This window comes from Tachypleus tridentatus, chromosome 3, assembly GCF_004210375.1.
Source record: "Tachypleus tridentatus isolate NWPU-2018 chromosome 3, ASM421037v1, whole genome shotgun sequence".
NCBI lineage: Eukaryota > Metazoa > Arthropoda > Merostomata > Xiphosura > Limulidae > Tachypleus > Tachypleus tridentatus.
In genome coordinates, this window is record NC_134827.1 from 96,588,623 (window position 1) to 96,604,459 (window position 15,837).

At 32.1% G+C, this 15,837-nt stretch overlaps 1 protein-coding gene across 2 annotated transcripts in view; it reads left to right on the forward strand.

Annotated features, from left to right (window-relative positions):
* The window catches only part of LOC143247529 (NF-X1-type zinc finger protein NFXL1), a 78,872-nt gene that overhangs the window by 34,100 nt on the left and 28,935 nt on the right, over positions 1-15,837 (forward strand). For both annotated transcript variants that reach the window (XM_076495799.1, XM_076495798.1), the window contains exons 12-15: positions 731-821; positions 5,633-5,753; positions 9,274-9,433; positions 12,955-13,068. In XM_076495799.1, the coding sequence (XP_076351914.1) occupies positions 731-821; positions 5,633-5,753; positions 9,274-9,433; positions 12,955-13,068 (486 nt within the window). The remainder of the gene's footprint in view (positions 1-730; positions 822-5,632; positions 5,754-9,273; positions 9,434-12,954; positions 13,069-15,837) is intronic.

A 15,837-nucleotide genomic window follows, 5' to 3' on the forward strand; every position in this document is an offset into this window, starting at 1 on the left:
ACGTTAATTTCCAGTGAAAAACAACAATAAAAATAAACAACTAGCTCTCTATAACGTTGATCTTCAGTAAAAAACAATAAAAATAAACAACTAGCTCTCTATCACGTTAATCTCCAGTAAAAAACAACAATAAAACAAACAACTAGCTCTTTAACACGTCGATCTTCAGTGTAAAACAACGATAAAAATAAACAACTAGCAACAAAAATAAACAATAAAGTTCAGAATTATAGTGAATATTGCTACATACGGCTCTATAGATATGTAAATGGTCCAATAGACTCATGCTATTGACAGAAGGTTAAATAAGTCTGTATGCATTTGTTGCCAGCATGACCTAATAATTAGTAATATAGATTTATTGAAAGGTTGTGGGTGTGAGGCTTTCCCAGGACATGTTCCATCCTTATGTAAGGCTTTCTTACCTCAAATAATTCAGTACCAAGCTGTAAAATACATATGAGTTGAAAACTGGGAATTGGTTCTGATGGATTGGTATCCTATTAAGGGAACGTGTCACAATTCCCATCCATTTATACCCCAAGAAACTGGAATCAAGTATTATTTTTGTGTTGTGCAAAAGATGAGATAAATATTAACTCTTAACTCTTTTTTTTCTCAGTATGTATTTATTTTCCTTTTTATTTCTAGGACTATCTATATAAAACCCCAAAACACTATCAGTTCAAGTCAGACATGTTGATAAAATGTAATGCTTCTTTGCTTTCAGTGTTGTGATGGTCAGTGTCCTTCATGTGAACAACAGTGCAATCGCACTCTCATGTGCAGGAATCACAAGTGTAACAGTCGATGTCATCAAGGTGAGGAGAATGTGTTTTAGTTTGAGATAGAACAGTTGTTTTATAGTGTAATCAGACTTTTAATGTATACAAATCACAAGTGTAACAGCTGATGTCATCAAGGTGAGGAGAATGTGTTATAGTTTCAGATAGAACAGTTGTTTTATAGTGTAATCAGACTTTTAATGTATACAAGTCACAAGTGTAACAGCTGATGTCATCAAGGTGAGGAGAATGTGTTTTAGTTTCAGATAGAACAGTTGTTTTATAGTGTAATCAGACTTTTAATGTATACAAGTCACAAGTGTAACAGCTGATGTCATCAAGGTGAGGAGAATGTGTTATAGTTTCAGATAGAACAGTTGTTTTATAGTGTAATCAGACTTTTAATGTATATAAGTCACAAGTGTAACAGTCGATGTCATCAAGGTGAGGAGAATGTGTTTTAGTTTGAGATAGAACAGTTGTTTTATAGTGTAATCAGACTTTTAATGTATACAAGTCACAAGTGTAACAGCTGATGTCATCAAGGTGAGGAGAATGTGTTATAGTTTCAGATAGAACAGTTGTTTTATAGTGTAATCAGACTTTTAATGTATACAAATCACAAGTGTAACAGCTGATGTCATCAAGGTGAGGAGAATGTGTTTTAGTTTGAGATAGAACAGTTGTTTTATAGTGTAATCAGACTTTAATGTATACAAGTCACAAGTGTAACAGCTGATGTCATCAAGGTGAGGAGAATGTGTTATAGTTTCAGATAGAACAGTTGTTTTATAGTGTAATCAGACTTTTAATGTATATAAGTCACAAGTGTAACAGCTGATGTCATCAAGGTGAGGAGAATGTGTTTTAGTTTCAGATAGAACAGTTGTTTTATAGTGTAATCAGACTTTTAATGTATACAAATCACAAGTGTAACAGCTGATGTCATCAAGGTGAGGAGAATGTGTTTTAGTTTGAGATAGAACAGTTGTTTTATAGTGTAATCAGACTTTTAATGTATACAAGTCACAAGTGTAACAGCTGATGTCATCAAGGTGAGGAGAATGTGTTTTAGTTTGAGATAGAACAGTTGTTTTATAGTGTAATCAGACTTTTAATGTATACAAGTCACAAGTGTAACAGCTGATGTCATCAAGGTGAGGAGAATGTGTTATAGTTTCAGATAGAACAGTTGTTTTATAGTGTAATCAGACTTTTAATGTATACAAGTCACAAGTGTAACAGCTGATGTCATCAAGGTGAGGAGAATGTGTTTTAGTTTCAGATAGAACAGTTGTTTTATAGTGTAATCAGACTTTTAATGTATACAAGTCACAAGTGTAACAGCTGATGTCATCAAGGTGAGGAGAATGTGTTTTAGTTTCAGATAGAACAGTTGTTTTATAGTGTAATCAGACTTTAATGTATACAAGTCACAAGTGTAACAGCTGATGTCATCAAGGTGAGGAGAATGTGTTTTAGTTTCAGATAGAACAGTTGTTTTATAGTGTAATCAGACTTTTAATGTATACAAGTCACAAGTGTAACAGGTGATGTCATCAAGGTGAGGAGAATGTGTTATAGTTTCAGATAGAACAGTTGTTTTATAGTGTAATCAGACTTTTAATGTATATAAGTCACAAGTGTAACAGTCGATGTCATCAAGGTGAGGAGAATGTGTTTTAGTTTCAGATAGAACAGTTGTTTTATAGTGTAATCAGACTTTTAATGTATACAAATCACAAGTGTAACAGCTGATGTCATCAAGGTGAGGAGAATGTGTTTTAGTTTGAGATAGAACAGTTGTTTTATAGTGTAATCAGACTTTTAATGTATACAAGTCACAAGTGTAACAGCTGATGTCATCAAGGTGAGGAGAATGTGTTATAGTTTCAGATAGAACAGTTGTTTTATAGTGTAATCAGACTTTTAATGTATATAAGTCACAAGTGTAACAGCTGATGTCATCAAGGTGAGGAGAATGTGTTTTAGTTTCAGATAGAACAGTTGTTTTATAGTGTAATCAGACTTTTAATGTATACAAGTCACAAGTGTAACAGCTGATGTCATCTAGGTGAGGAGAATGTGTTATAGTTTCAGATAGAACAGTTGTTTTATAGTGTAATCAGACTTTTAATGTATATAAGTCACAAGTGTAACAGCTGATGTCATCAAGGTGAGGAAATGTGTTTTAGTTTGAGATAGAACAGTTGTTTTATAGTGTAATCAGACTTTTAATGTATACAAATCACAAGTGTAACAGCTGATGTCATCAAGGTGAGGAGAATGTGTTTTAGTTTCAGATAGAACAGTTGTTTTATAGTGTAATCAGACTTTTAATGTATACAAATCACAAGTGTAACAGCTGATGTCATCAAGGTGAGGAGAATGTGTTTTAGTTTCAGATAGAACAGTTGTTTTATAGTGTAATCAGACTTTTAATGTATACAAGTCACAAGTGTAACAGCTGATGTCATCAAGGTGAGGAGAATGTGTTTTAGTTTCAGATAGAACAGTTGTTTTATAGTGTAATCAGACTTTTAATGTATACAAGTCACAAGTGTAACAGCTGATGTCATCAAGGTGAGGAGAATGTGTTATAGTTTCAGATAGAACAGTTGTTTTATAGTGTAATCAGACTTTTAATGTATACAAATCACAAGTGTAACAGCTGATGTCATAAAATGGGTAGAACACCTTTTATTTTTAGATGTAACAGTTATTGTCAAATATTGAACATTGGTTCATGCATGTGTACACATGATCTTGCTAACTGCCACACTGTAATGTGTAAATCACTATTACAATTACCTTATGTGGCTCTTGATAGTGTGGCTGCTTCTCCTTTACAAAAAAGAGAGTATTGAGTTGAGATGTTAGTATATAGTGTTTGTTTTGGGGTTCTACCATTTCTCTTACAACACATTCTGCAAAACACTTGGACTTAATGACCTCAGACTAGGTATTTGATTTACAGATTTCACCCATCAGGTGACTTAGGTAATGGAGCATTTATTACAATGTGTTTTACTGAATATTGTTGCCTTGCTTATTCTTGTCAACATTGTTATCAACTGTGGTTTTCTCTCTGCCTGACGATAATAGCACACCAAATAACATGTAATCTGTCATTGAAATAACTTGCAGTGCTTAACATTAGAACACTGAATAATGTACAATGTCACTTAAGTAACTCAAAGCATTTAACAGTAGCATGCTAAGTAACGTACTATCTGTTATTTAAATAACTTGCAGCAGTTAACAATAGCACACTGAATAATGTACTATCTGTTGTTAACCACTGCAAGTTATTTAAATAATAGCACACTGAATAATGTTCTATCTGTTATTTAAATGACTTGCAGTGGTTAACAATACCACACTGAATAATGTACAATGTCATTTAAACAACACAGCACTCAATAATAGCATGCTGAATAATGTACACCTTTATAAAGATAAATGAATTTGTATCCTGTGTTATATTTTTCTGAGGGTAAGGTTTTCTTTTTCTTATGTTATGTTTAACACTATTGTTAAAATTGGCACCAACTAGAAAGAGAGATTTCTTCAGTATGATCAATGTTTTTATCAAGTAAGCATATTTTTGAAAAGTCACACCTTACTGTTAGACCTGTGAATGAGGCTGTCAGGTGTGTGAATGGCTCCATATTTTTTTATACATGTGTATTTCAAGCACCTTACAGTGTTTGATAAAACAATAGCAACTTCACTTCTATGAGATACTTTATTATGTAGGACACCTAATAATTTCAGTACTTACACTAGTGTCAGGCTTATTTTGGGAATCAGTTATATAACTCTGCAGATTGCTTCCTAGTGTGTGTTTGTTTGCTTTTTAACCTTATTTTTATGTAACTTCAGATTTTTTTCTTTATAAATTTGCTCTGTTACAAGTATGTAATTGCACAGTTAGTGTATTAATGTTATTTGTATTGGCTTTAAAATCGTGTTTGTCTCGAAAGTCAGACAACTGGAGTGTTTATATTTTGTAGGTAGTGACTTACTTCATTTTCCATTATAATTCTTGATTGTGTTAAGTATGATTATAGTGTTTTTGATACTTTATATGTTAATTTGTAAAATAATTGTTTTGTATAAACTAATTGATAATAAAGATAACATTTTTTTCCGGACTAATATAAAACTTCTAAAGTGGCTGAACATCGCAAGTTATAACTAAGGTTAAAAATATTGTTAATAGTGAGGGTACCTGACTGATAATTCATGATTCAGTGGATTTTTATTCAGAATAGATTTCTGTTTCTGGTATATTGATTTATGATATTAATAATTAATTTGTAGTTTTTTTGTTTTTTTTTATAAAAGTGTAGTAATTGATTTTTAATCTACTGTGGTTTTAATCTTTGTAGTTACTTAATATTAAAAGGTTTTTATTGATAACACTATAGGATATGGAATGCTGTATATTATTAGATAAATTACTGTAAGGAGAATCTGAAATGAGGCTTTATATTTTTTTTAATCTTTTCTTTCACACAACAGGAGTTATATCAGTATCATGCAAAGTAAACATTAAACCTTGTCTTTTATAAATGTATGTATCTTATTTTATGTGAAAACATTTCATGTGCAAACTTATAAAAAGTATACAGGTTTTCTTTAATCATATAGAAATCTAAATAATGACATTTATCATACAAATATTGTTAAAAACTGTATATTTGCTTATCATGCAAAGCTTTGTCTTTATCTTGGATTAAACTTTTCTTTTGAAGGCTTTATGAGGAAATATTTCATTGAGGGACATTTTTGTTGAAATTGTGTATATATATATATATATATATATTTTTTTTTTTTGACAGGACCTTGTTATCCATGTCGAGTGATGGTTGATGTTACATGTAAATGTGGAAAGACAAAGATAACTGTTCCTTGTGGAAGAGTAAAAGCTACCAAACCTCCGAGATGCCGAAAACCATGCTGGTATTAAATATACTGATTGTAGTTTTTATCCAAACTTAGAGGGAAATTTCACATGTATATTTATAATGATTTCAAAGTAGCTTAATTTGAATTAGTTGTCTTCCTACAGCTGATTCACCTTTTCATTTTTGTTAAACCATTTTGGATGTAACGGTGTAAAAGGTCATGACATGTATAAAATGGTTTAACCACGTTTTCCATCAGTTTCTGTTAATACATTTGATATGAAATGTTGTTTAAAATTCTAATTTGTATATTATTGTAGTTTTGCTTATTAATTTCAAAGAGAACTGTTTAAAATATTCTCAGTCCTTGTTTTTCCTGTTGTATGTTGCAACTCAGCTCCAATTTCTCCGTCTCCAAAAGTTTTGTAACATCAAAGATAGGCTGCTGCAGTTTCCAGTCAGTTAGAAACAAATAGATGATTACAAGCAATAATCTAATATTTTGAACCTTTGCCTTCTGAAGTTGCTGTAATATCAACGAATTTATCAAACCTACAAGAAAAGCCTCTCCACTCCTTTGTCTCTGACTGAGAGATTATGTTTTTGTTAATCAACTTCGCATGGTAGAGGGACACATTTATAATCAGTAGAAAGAGCAGGTTCTTCTTTATGTAGATCTTAGTGTTTTGTAGTTCAGCAGGATTGTTTAATTTGTGTTGGTTATATTTTGCTGCCTCTTAATGCTGAAAGAATTCTTTTTAGCTCTTTATAATTTAATTAGAAAACCAGGTAAAATATATTTTGAGACATTCTATTCTAGTAACTGATATCTTTTATTTGTTCTGAAATGTATATTTCGTGGCTACATAAATTTATGTTTTGGACACTCAAATTTAGAGGAATGAATGAGGTTTGTGGAAGAATGTCCAGTGAAATACACACTGCCTTGAGTATGCAGCAAATACAACAAGTATTTGTTTTTTATGTATATTAAAAAACAACAACTGAAATGTAAACATTATAAACCTTTTAATTTAGTCTAACAAAATTTCAATAAAGTAAAATTGTTTTAACTCAAGTGTTTGTAGCAGCACACTTCATTCCTGTGGTTGTTTTTATTAGTTATGGTATAATTAATTCGGATCAACACCAGAACAAAACTGGAGTCAGTGAAGAGGAAAAAAATAGTATTGTTATTGATTTTGTTTTGGGCTTTCCATCTTTTTATTTCAACTGATACTTATGATTTTGATACAGTTAATGTTGGGGTAGAGAAAAAAAGAATTATAAAGTTTTACTGAAAAAAACAACACCTTTATGTAATTAGGAGGATCTAGAGATTACATAAAAGAACTATAAAAATTATAAGATAAAAAAAAATATATTCTTTAAGAGAGTAAAATTCACCTTTCTTAGACTGACTGAGTAAGGCTTTGTAAATCCATGACAAATTTCTAGAAAAATACTTTATTAGGAAATCTGATATCTGTTGATGACCTGGTATGCAATGTTTACTTAAAGCTTGTAAAATGTTTTAGTAATGCATCTGGTAAGCTCAGAATTATAGTAAACTTGTATGACTTATAAGTTACTTTGACCAAGATGTGGCCAGATGGTTGAGATGTAACCCCTGTCTGTTGATCAACAAACTTTCTTTGAATGAAAGTTTCTGCTGTACTGTTTATCAAAGGCTTAAAGCCAAGTAAAATCTGTTGTATTTGCATGATGTATATTTACTTACATGCACTTTTAGAGCCACCTTGCAATAGAACTAGTACAGAACTTTACACAAGTATAATGCTGAGCAAGTGAGTTTCCTACTCTGAATGTTATGACTGTGCCATCATCAGTCTTATAGGTATAATTGGGAGAAAAATAAGACTGTTGGTCTCATAATCTTTGTGATGTCATTTTGTTTCTAAAAATAATAGTTCATAATAAATAGAAGTGAACTTAACTGGAAAACAAAAACTCTTTCTTTCAACATTATATATGAAATACTAATTGGCATTTCAAGATCACATTCTTAATAAATGACATTGAAATTCGAGGTATCGTTTGAATGAGAATTATTGAATTCATATTTTTTGTGCTACTGTGATTAGAAGTTATGTTTCTAATAGTAACTCAATCTCAAAAAACATTCTCCTTAAAATGTCTTGTTGTATAAAATATTCTGATTTCAAGTGTTTTTCAGGGTAAATGTTCCCCCACTGTTTCTTATAACATTATTTTGTGACACGAAGCTCGATAAACTAAGTTTGAAATTTTAAATTTCACTAGAATTACTTAAAAATGAAAAACCTAAATGCATAAAATGGGTACATTTTGATGATAAATATTTTGGCTGTTATGAATACTTTCAGTTTGATTATTTCATACTATTTTAAACTTATGCTGATAATAAAATATATGATATGAAATTATAAAGTTGACTTTAATGCTTGGTGAAATGATAAGTAGCTTAAACAAAGCCAGTTTCTTTTGTTAGTTGGATACTTATTAAATATTGATAGTATTTGTATTGAAACTTTTAAATATAGATAAGAAATAAAGCAAATTATAGTAAGGGGTCAGTAAGATAGTTTATATAAACAAAATTAATATAGAATTCTACATAATTAGTTGAGTGTAAAAACAAATAGTAGGTTGGTACTGTTGAAGTAAATGCAAATATTATAAATTTGAATAAGAGGTTTATAGTGTGTTGAAATTATGAAAAATTAATATATGGTGTTCAGTAGCATTCCACTTAATGAGGTTAATGATACCAGTGACTGATAGTGTCACATCTAAACATTCAAGTTGGCTGAAAGTGTTTCTCAGGTGAAATAAATATTTGTTTGTAAAATTCTTAAAGAGTGACAGAAATCACTTTTACAACAATTAAACATTTGCTTTATTGCGATTAATTGAGTCACACAGTGTAATGTGTTGCTCACTACTGCTTCTAAATTGAGGTGATTGTAAGCTAGCATTTATTGATGATAAAAGTTGCAGTAATTGTTGTTTTTTTTTAGCGATTTCTTAATGTAAGTGTAGAGAGGAATGTGATTAGTTTGTTTATGATTGTATCAACTGTGAAAGGGGTGGTATAGTGTCGTCTATTTCCTGCTCTGGACAAACATAATTTTTTCCAAGTTTCCACAAGTTTGTATTTAGTTCTTTAAAATATTGAAAAATGCAGGATAGCTTATGGATAGCTGTTATTTGAGGAAACACATGTTGGTCTGTTAGCAGCTTAACTGTACAGTCATTTCCATCTGCCTAAAATGTGATTAACGTGAAACAGATATCAGTAACACAAGCCAACATGTTATTATTTTGTCACAGACTTAAAACCTTCTTAACAGTGAATTGACATTACTACAAAACACTTTGATATAAGTATATATTTAGGCTGAAAAAATATCTACACTGGAACTTTGTAATTATAATTTACTGTTTTGTAAAACATAAGCTAAATTGGAGACATAAATTTCACAAATTAAAGCAAGAAGGAAATCTCGTAATATGCACTTTCTCTGAAAATCTCAAGTTATCTTTTAATAGTTGTTATAATTTCTGTATCACAGCATTCCACCAGCCTGTCGACATCCTAGTCGTGACCCTCACCGCTGTCACTTTGGTAACTGTCCACCTTGTTCTCAGATTTGTAATGAAAAACTTGACTGCGGGCACATCTGTCCTGTTGTTTGTCACATAGCTGTTCTTACAAAGATTGAACCTCCAAAGGTATGCAAGGGTGATAGTGTACCTTTTGAGTTGTGTGCTTTTTAATCCTCAGATATGAAGTACTTATTCAACAGTTTGTTTCTTCCATATCTTAATTTGTATCAAATAATAGCAAGTAAACTTATATAATTCATCAGTCAATATCCTTTTATCTATTATCGTGCCTTGTCTTTGCATAAAGTGATGGGACGAGAATGTGTTTTAGTTAACCCTATCTACGCAGATATTTTCTTCTCTACATAACACAAAGTTTTAGTGTCCTGTATTCAATATTTTATCAGACTACTTTATGTTTATGTTACAACAATAGCATAAAATATTAGCTAATAATCCATACTTTAATAGTATACAAGTTTTAAGTTGTTAACTCTACAAGACAACATTTGAAAAAGAAATCCTGAATTTTTTCTAGTGTGACACACATGATGCATTTTATCACAGAATGTCATAATCTCTATTGTATCCACCACCTCTTGAAAAAGTACAGACTCAAACGTAAATTTATTTCTGTAAAATCATCATTGCTCACACAAACCACGTTGATTAAAGTCTTTAACTTTGTTTGGTTACAGAGCTGTCAAATAGAAAACCAGACCCCTTCTGCCATACCCATTTGTCATATCCTCTTTGTCATATTAAAGTCTTTAACTTTGTTTGGTTACAGAGCTGTCAAATAGAAAACCAGACCCCTTCTGCCATACCCATTTGTCATATCCTCTTTGTCATATTAAAGTCTTTAACTTTGTTTGGTTACAGAGCTGTCAAATAGAAAACCAGACCCTTCTGCCATACCCATTTGTCATATCCTCTTTGTCATATTAAAGTCTTTAACTTTGTTTGTTACAGAGCTGTCAAATAGAAAACCAGACCCCTTCTGCCATACCCATTTGTCATATCCTCTTTGTCATATTAAAGTCTTTAACTTTGTTTGGTTACAGAGCTGTCAAATAGAAAACCAGACCCTTCTGCCACACCCATTTGTCATATCCTCTTTGTCATATTAAAGTCTTTAACTTTGTTTGGTTACAGAGCTGTCAAATAGAAAACCAGACCCCTTCTGCCACACCCATTTGTCATATCCTCTTTGTCATATTAAAGTCTTTAACTTTGTTTGGTTACAGAGCTGTCAAATAGAAAACCAGACCCCTTCTGCCACACCCATTTGTCATATCCTCTTTGTCATATTAAAGTCTTTAACTTTGTTTGGTTACAGAGCTGTCAAATAGAAAACCAGACCCCTTCTGCCACACCCATTTGTCATATCCTCTTTGTCATATTAAAGTCTTTAACTTTGTTTGGTTACAGAGCTGTCAAATAGAAAACCAGACCCCTTCTGCCATACCCATTTGTCATATCCTCTTTGTCATATTAAAGTCTTTAACTTTGTTTGGTTACAGAGCTGTCAAATAGAAAACCAGACCCCTTCTGCCACACCCATTTGTCATATCCTCTTTGTCATATTAAAGTCTTTAACTTTGTTTGGTTACAGAGCTGTCAAATAGAAAACCAGACCCCTTCTGCCACACCCATTTGTCATATCCTCTTTGTCATATTAAAGTCTTTAACTTTGTTTGGTTACAGAGCTGTCAAATAGAAAACCAGACCCCTTCTGCCATACCCATTTGTCATATCCTCTTTGTCATATTAAAGTCTTTAACTTTGTTTGGTTACAGAGCTGTCAAATAGAAAACCAGACCCCTTCTGCCACACCCATTTGTCATATCCTCTTTGTCATATTAAAGTCTTTAACTTTGTTTGGTTACAGAGCTGTCAAATAGAAAACCAGACCCCTTCTGCCATACCCATTTGTCATATCCTCTTTGTCATATTAAAGTCTTTAACTTTGTTTGGTTACAGAGCTGTCAAATAGAAAACCAGACCCTTCTGCCACACCCATTTGTCATATCCTCTTTGTCATATTAAAGTCTTTAACTTTGTTTGGTTACAGAGCTGTCAAATAGAAAACCAGACCCCTTCTGCCACACCCATTTGTCATATCCTCTTTGTCATATTAAAGTCTTTAACTTTGTTTGGTTACAGAGCTGTCAAATAGAAAACCAGACCCCTTCTGCCACACCCATTTGTCATATCCTCTTTGTCATATTAAAGTCTTTAACTTTGTTTGGTTACAGAGCTGTCAAATAGAAAACCAGACCCCTTCTGCCACACCCATTTGTCATATCCTCTTTTCCATAATTCATTGATAATTCACTTACATTTGATAATATGTCACCTATAACCAATAGAAACTCAAGGTTTTTGTCTATCAAATGATGTGTTGTATAATATTATGTTTTTAATGGTTAAACATCAGTTTCACTTGGGGACAAACAGCTTTCCCATGAGAAACTTAACAGCTAGCTTGGATGAATTTGTAATGACTCTTGTTGCAGGGTTAGAAAGCCAGAACATTTTTGAGAGGTGAAGTAATTTGTCTACTTTTTGGATGTTATTGGTTTATGTTGTTTGGAGCATTATTTAATTAAATAAAAATTATTAATTGCAATACTGTGGGTATGAAAAATTTAGGGTTAACTCTCTTCAATAACCGAGAGCAAGAAAAATGATTTGATAAGTATTTTCTTGTCCTTCATGTTTATTCATCATTTATAATTATAAAAGCAAGTAAAATGTAAAAATAACAATACTTGTAGGTTAGTTAAGATTAGATTAAGTGAAGTAAATAATAATAAAATAAAAAGTGTTTCATGACGCACAAATGAGAACTGCTAATAATAATTGTAGTAGCAAGTAAATAATGTAATTGGATAGCGTAACTTGAGCTTTTTGTTTCCAAAGTGGTTTACAATTTACAAGCATGTGAAGTAGTTAGTCTTGGGTCAAAGGGCAGTAAAACAATAATATTTAATTATAAATAGATGTCTGCTGTTATGAACTTAAAAACTAATTATGATAAATGAATGTAGTTTTATATTATAATATGAAGTCATTAGAGAAAGAGAACAAAAGAGTAATTGGTGGTGGTTATAGGCATTACTCAAAGGAATTTGGAGATTTTTGAGATAAGGAAAAGTATTTATAATTTTAACATGAAAATTACTTTGCACATAGAATTCTAAACAAATACTCAATATATTTATGGACAAATTTTTATTTTACTGGAAATACTTCATTAAAAAATAAGTTTTTAACAAATAAAAAATCATATAATATGAAGTGAAATACTGCCAAATTCTGTGAAGAAATACACTCTATATTTAAAGCTACAAGTGTTTAATCTAAAAAGACTAAATGAGTACAGAGAGGTTACATAGTTGGGCATATAGACCGACCCTACATTGAAAAAGTTAATAAATTCCAAATGTAGTATATACTTCTTTCTTAAAATGTGTATATGTTGATATATTCATGCACACATCACTATTTTATAATCATAGTTTAAAATACAACTGTAAATTTTCATGTGGTTCTTAAATTATTTTTATTTTTGGTAAATTTAAGTTGTTTTTTACATTAGGTGAAACTTTAGTAGCATATTTTACTAACATTTCAAATTCTAGATAAAACGTGCTGGACCATGGGAAGTGTTACCTCCTCCTCGTATAGAAGAGCTGGATTATCCTTGCCCTCCTTGTCAGGTTCCAGTACCTGTTACCTGTTATGGAAAACATGAGGTATCATCATTTGTTAAGAATTGTAGTTTAAATAAGGGGGAAAAGCTTTACAAATTTTGAAAAATCCATAATTTTGTTTTCCCCATCACATTTTCATTAGATACCTTACATTCCAAAAGTTTTATCTCCCTCACCTAAAGCTCCCTTAATCCTGAATATTGCTCTGATTGTTTTGCTAACAGTACATCAGTCTTTTATACCCCATAGGTTTTGTCCCATTTCAGAATGTGTTGATCATATGACTACCTTCAACCAGTTGCACTCCACCATCTGTACTGCCACAGATAGCTTCCTCTACTGTTCTAGAAGTCATCATTTTTTTGATTGGCATAATAGTGTGTAGATGTGTGTTTTAACTGTTTTTTTCTGTGCGAATAAAATTTCATTTGTGCTTGATCATAAGTTTGTATCAGTTTCAACTTCTTGTGTTTGAATTCCATTGTTTCTGTTATTTGTCTTAGAAATATTTCTGTTTTTTGAATTCTATTTGTTCATATTAATTCATGATTTAATCTAGTGAATGATGTAATCTCTGGAACAGTCGACTGTATTTCTCACATGAATCTTCAGCTCTTATGAACAGTGATGAGGGAAGTACATACTTTAGTTCATGGAAAATTCATTTTATAATTGTTTTATCATCTAAATTACTTTAGTTTAAATTTGCATTTAGAGTTTGATTATTACTTTGTTGCACAGTAGTTACTGTTTAGGTAATTGTAACTTCAGCCAATATTGTAGATAAGTTGGTCCATTACTTATACTTTTGTTTACTGTTTATATTAGTTATTTCCTAAGTTCGTCTTTCTTTACTACTAGTCACATCTAATTGAGGATTAGATTTTAGTCAAATATGGATATTGTTATCTGGATCCCTTTTTTCATTCTTTTGTTCTTCAGAGTAGGTTTTGCTTTCATTTCCTTGGTTTTATTGGTTCTTTGAGTGGATATATAGGTTTCATACTTGTATCTCTTGTTTTGTAAGCTCCTTTTGTGGTTTTGCACTTTAGGTGTTCCTTATTTTTTATGTTTTTGGTCAAATTTCGTAGATTTGCAAGTTTGTTATTTATATGTAATTTGCAGTTTTATAAATTTCTGGGTTTCATCACTTTGTTAGTAAAGAGTACATTCTCTAAGTATGTTTAGTTTGTGTGGCTTTTGGGGTACATGTGGGGATATTAGATTCTGCTGGTCCTGTTTGAAGGTTTTTGCTTTCAGTTCCACTCATCTTCCCCATCCACTTCTCAGATTCTCCTTGGGATCATACCTATTCCAGTCATTTTGCCTAGTTTGCTCAAAACCTATTACACAAACTCAACTTGAGCTTTTCCTTTCTTCCCATTGTTGTCCCTTGAAAGATAAGAAATTGGAGACCTATCATGGACCTGTCCCAGTCAAATTCTTATCTGGAACCCCCTCACTTTTCCATAAGGTCATACCACTCACCACTTGGGGAGGGAGTTTTCTCAAGAGTCTTGACATTGTGACAGATGCCTGTCTTCATAGTCCAACTGCTCCAGTGTTGTGCCATTTTCTTCAGTTTGTCCATGAATGTTGTATCTTTCATTTCCAGGCACTGTTATTCAGTCCTTCTTTAGATTCAATTATTTTGTTAAAATACACTCTTTTCCTATCATTTTCAATCTTTGGGTTTTCAAACTCTTCTTTTCATGGATGACTGGCTCTTCTCATGCCCCATTGATCAGTCATGCCTGCTTCCTTCTTTGGGATGCTGATCAGGTAAGATTTTCTGATCCATATGGAGATCTCTGTTCTTAACCCCACTCAATATCTTATTCCATCACTATTTTATATTTTAGTAACCTTCTTTTTTGGGTCTAGCCATGTTCACTTCAGCTCAGGATTGTAGATAGTCTCAAACATGCTTCCCTTTCCTTTTCTCACTGCATGAGGGTTCTCCCTTTTAGGATGCAGGCTTCCTTGGAAGCTTTCATTCCATTGGGTCAAGCTCACATGCATTCCCTTCACTGGATGTTTCATGACTAATGAAAGTTTTTCCATGATTCCTTGAACTATCCAATTACTCCTTCCCCTAAAATAAGGGCTAACCTTACTTGGTGACTTGGCAGGGAACTGAACACTGTGGTACTTCCCATTTCTTCACCTTTTCCTGAGTATCATATATAGATACTCAGTTCATAGATTTTTTTTTTAATGGGTTTGTAGGACTTTCCTCAAATCCCAAGATATTTCTGGTTGGTGGTCTGTGAAAGAGGCTACTCTCTGTTTTCAACATCTTGAAACTTTTTTCAGTTCATGAGGCTGTTTTTAGACTTTTGATCTTCTTTACTGGACCAATGACCATTTTGTGGTGATCTAGGCATGTTGCGTTTCTGGTGTTATGAATCGAGTGGCCAGTCACTTATTCCTTCCTTATTCCAGTCACATATTGATGTGTTTTTCAAATGCCTTTATTTTGGTTTCTGGTTTCAAACCCTTCAGCTCTAGAAGTAAGTACATTCAGTCAGGATTGGAAGGGTTTTCAGGAATTTGCCTACTTTCCAATTAGCCTTTTTCCAGAATCTTTTCCCATCTCCAGACCACTCCTTGTTTCATCCTACTCATTGCTTTGTAATGGCCTGTCCAGACATTGTTCTTTCTGCAGTGTTATTCTATGCTCTTTAACTCTGTTTCAGTCTCTTCTCTGACAACTGTGATTAGACATATTTCATACTGATGTCACTAACCTCCATCTTCATACTTGGCTTATATCTGTTCTCTTGCCATAACTCAGGGATTCACTCCTCA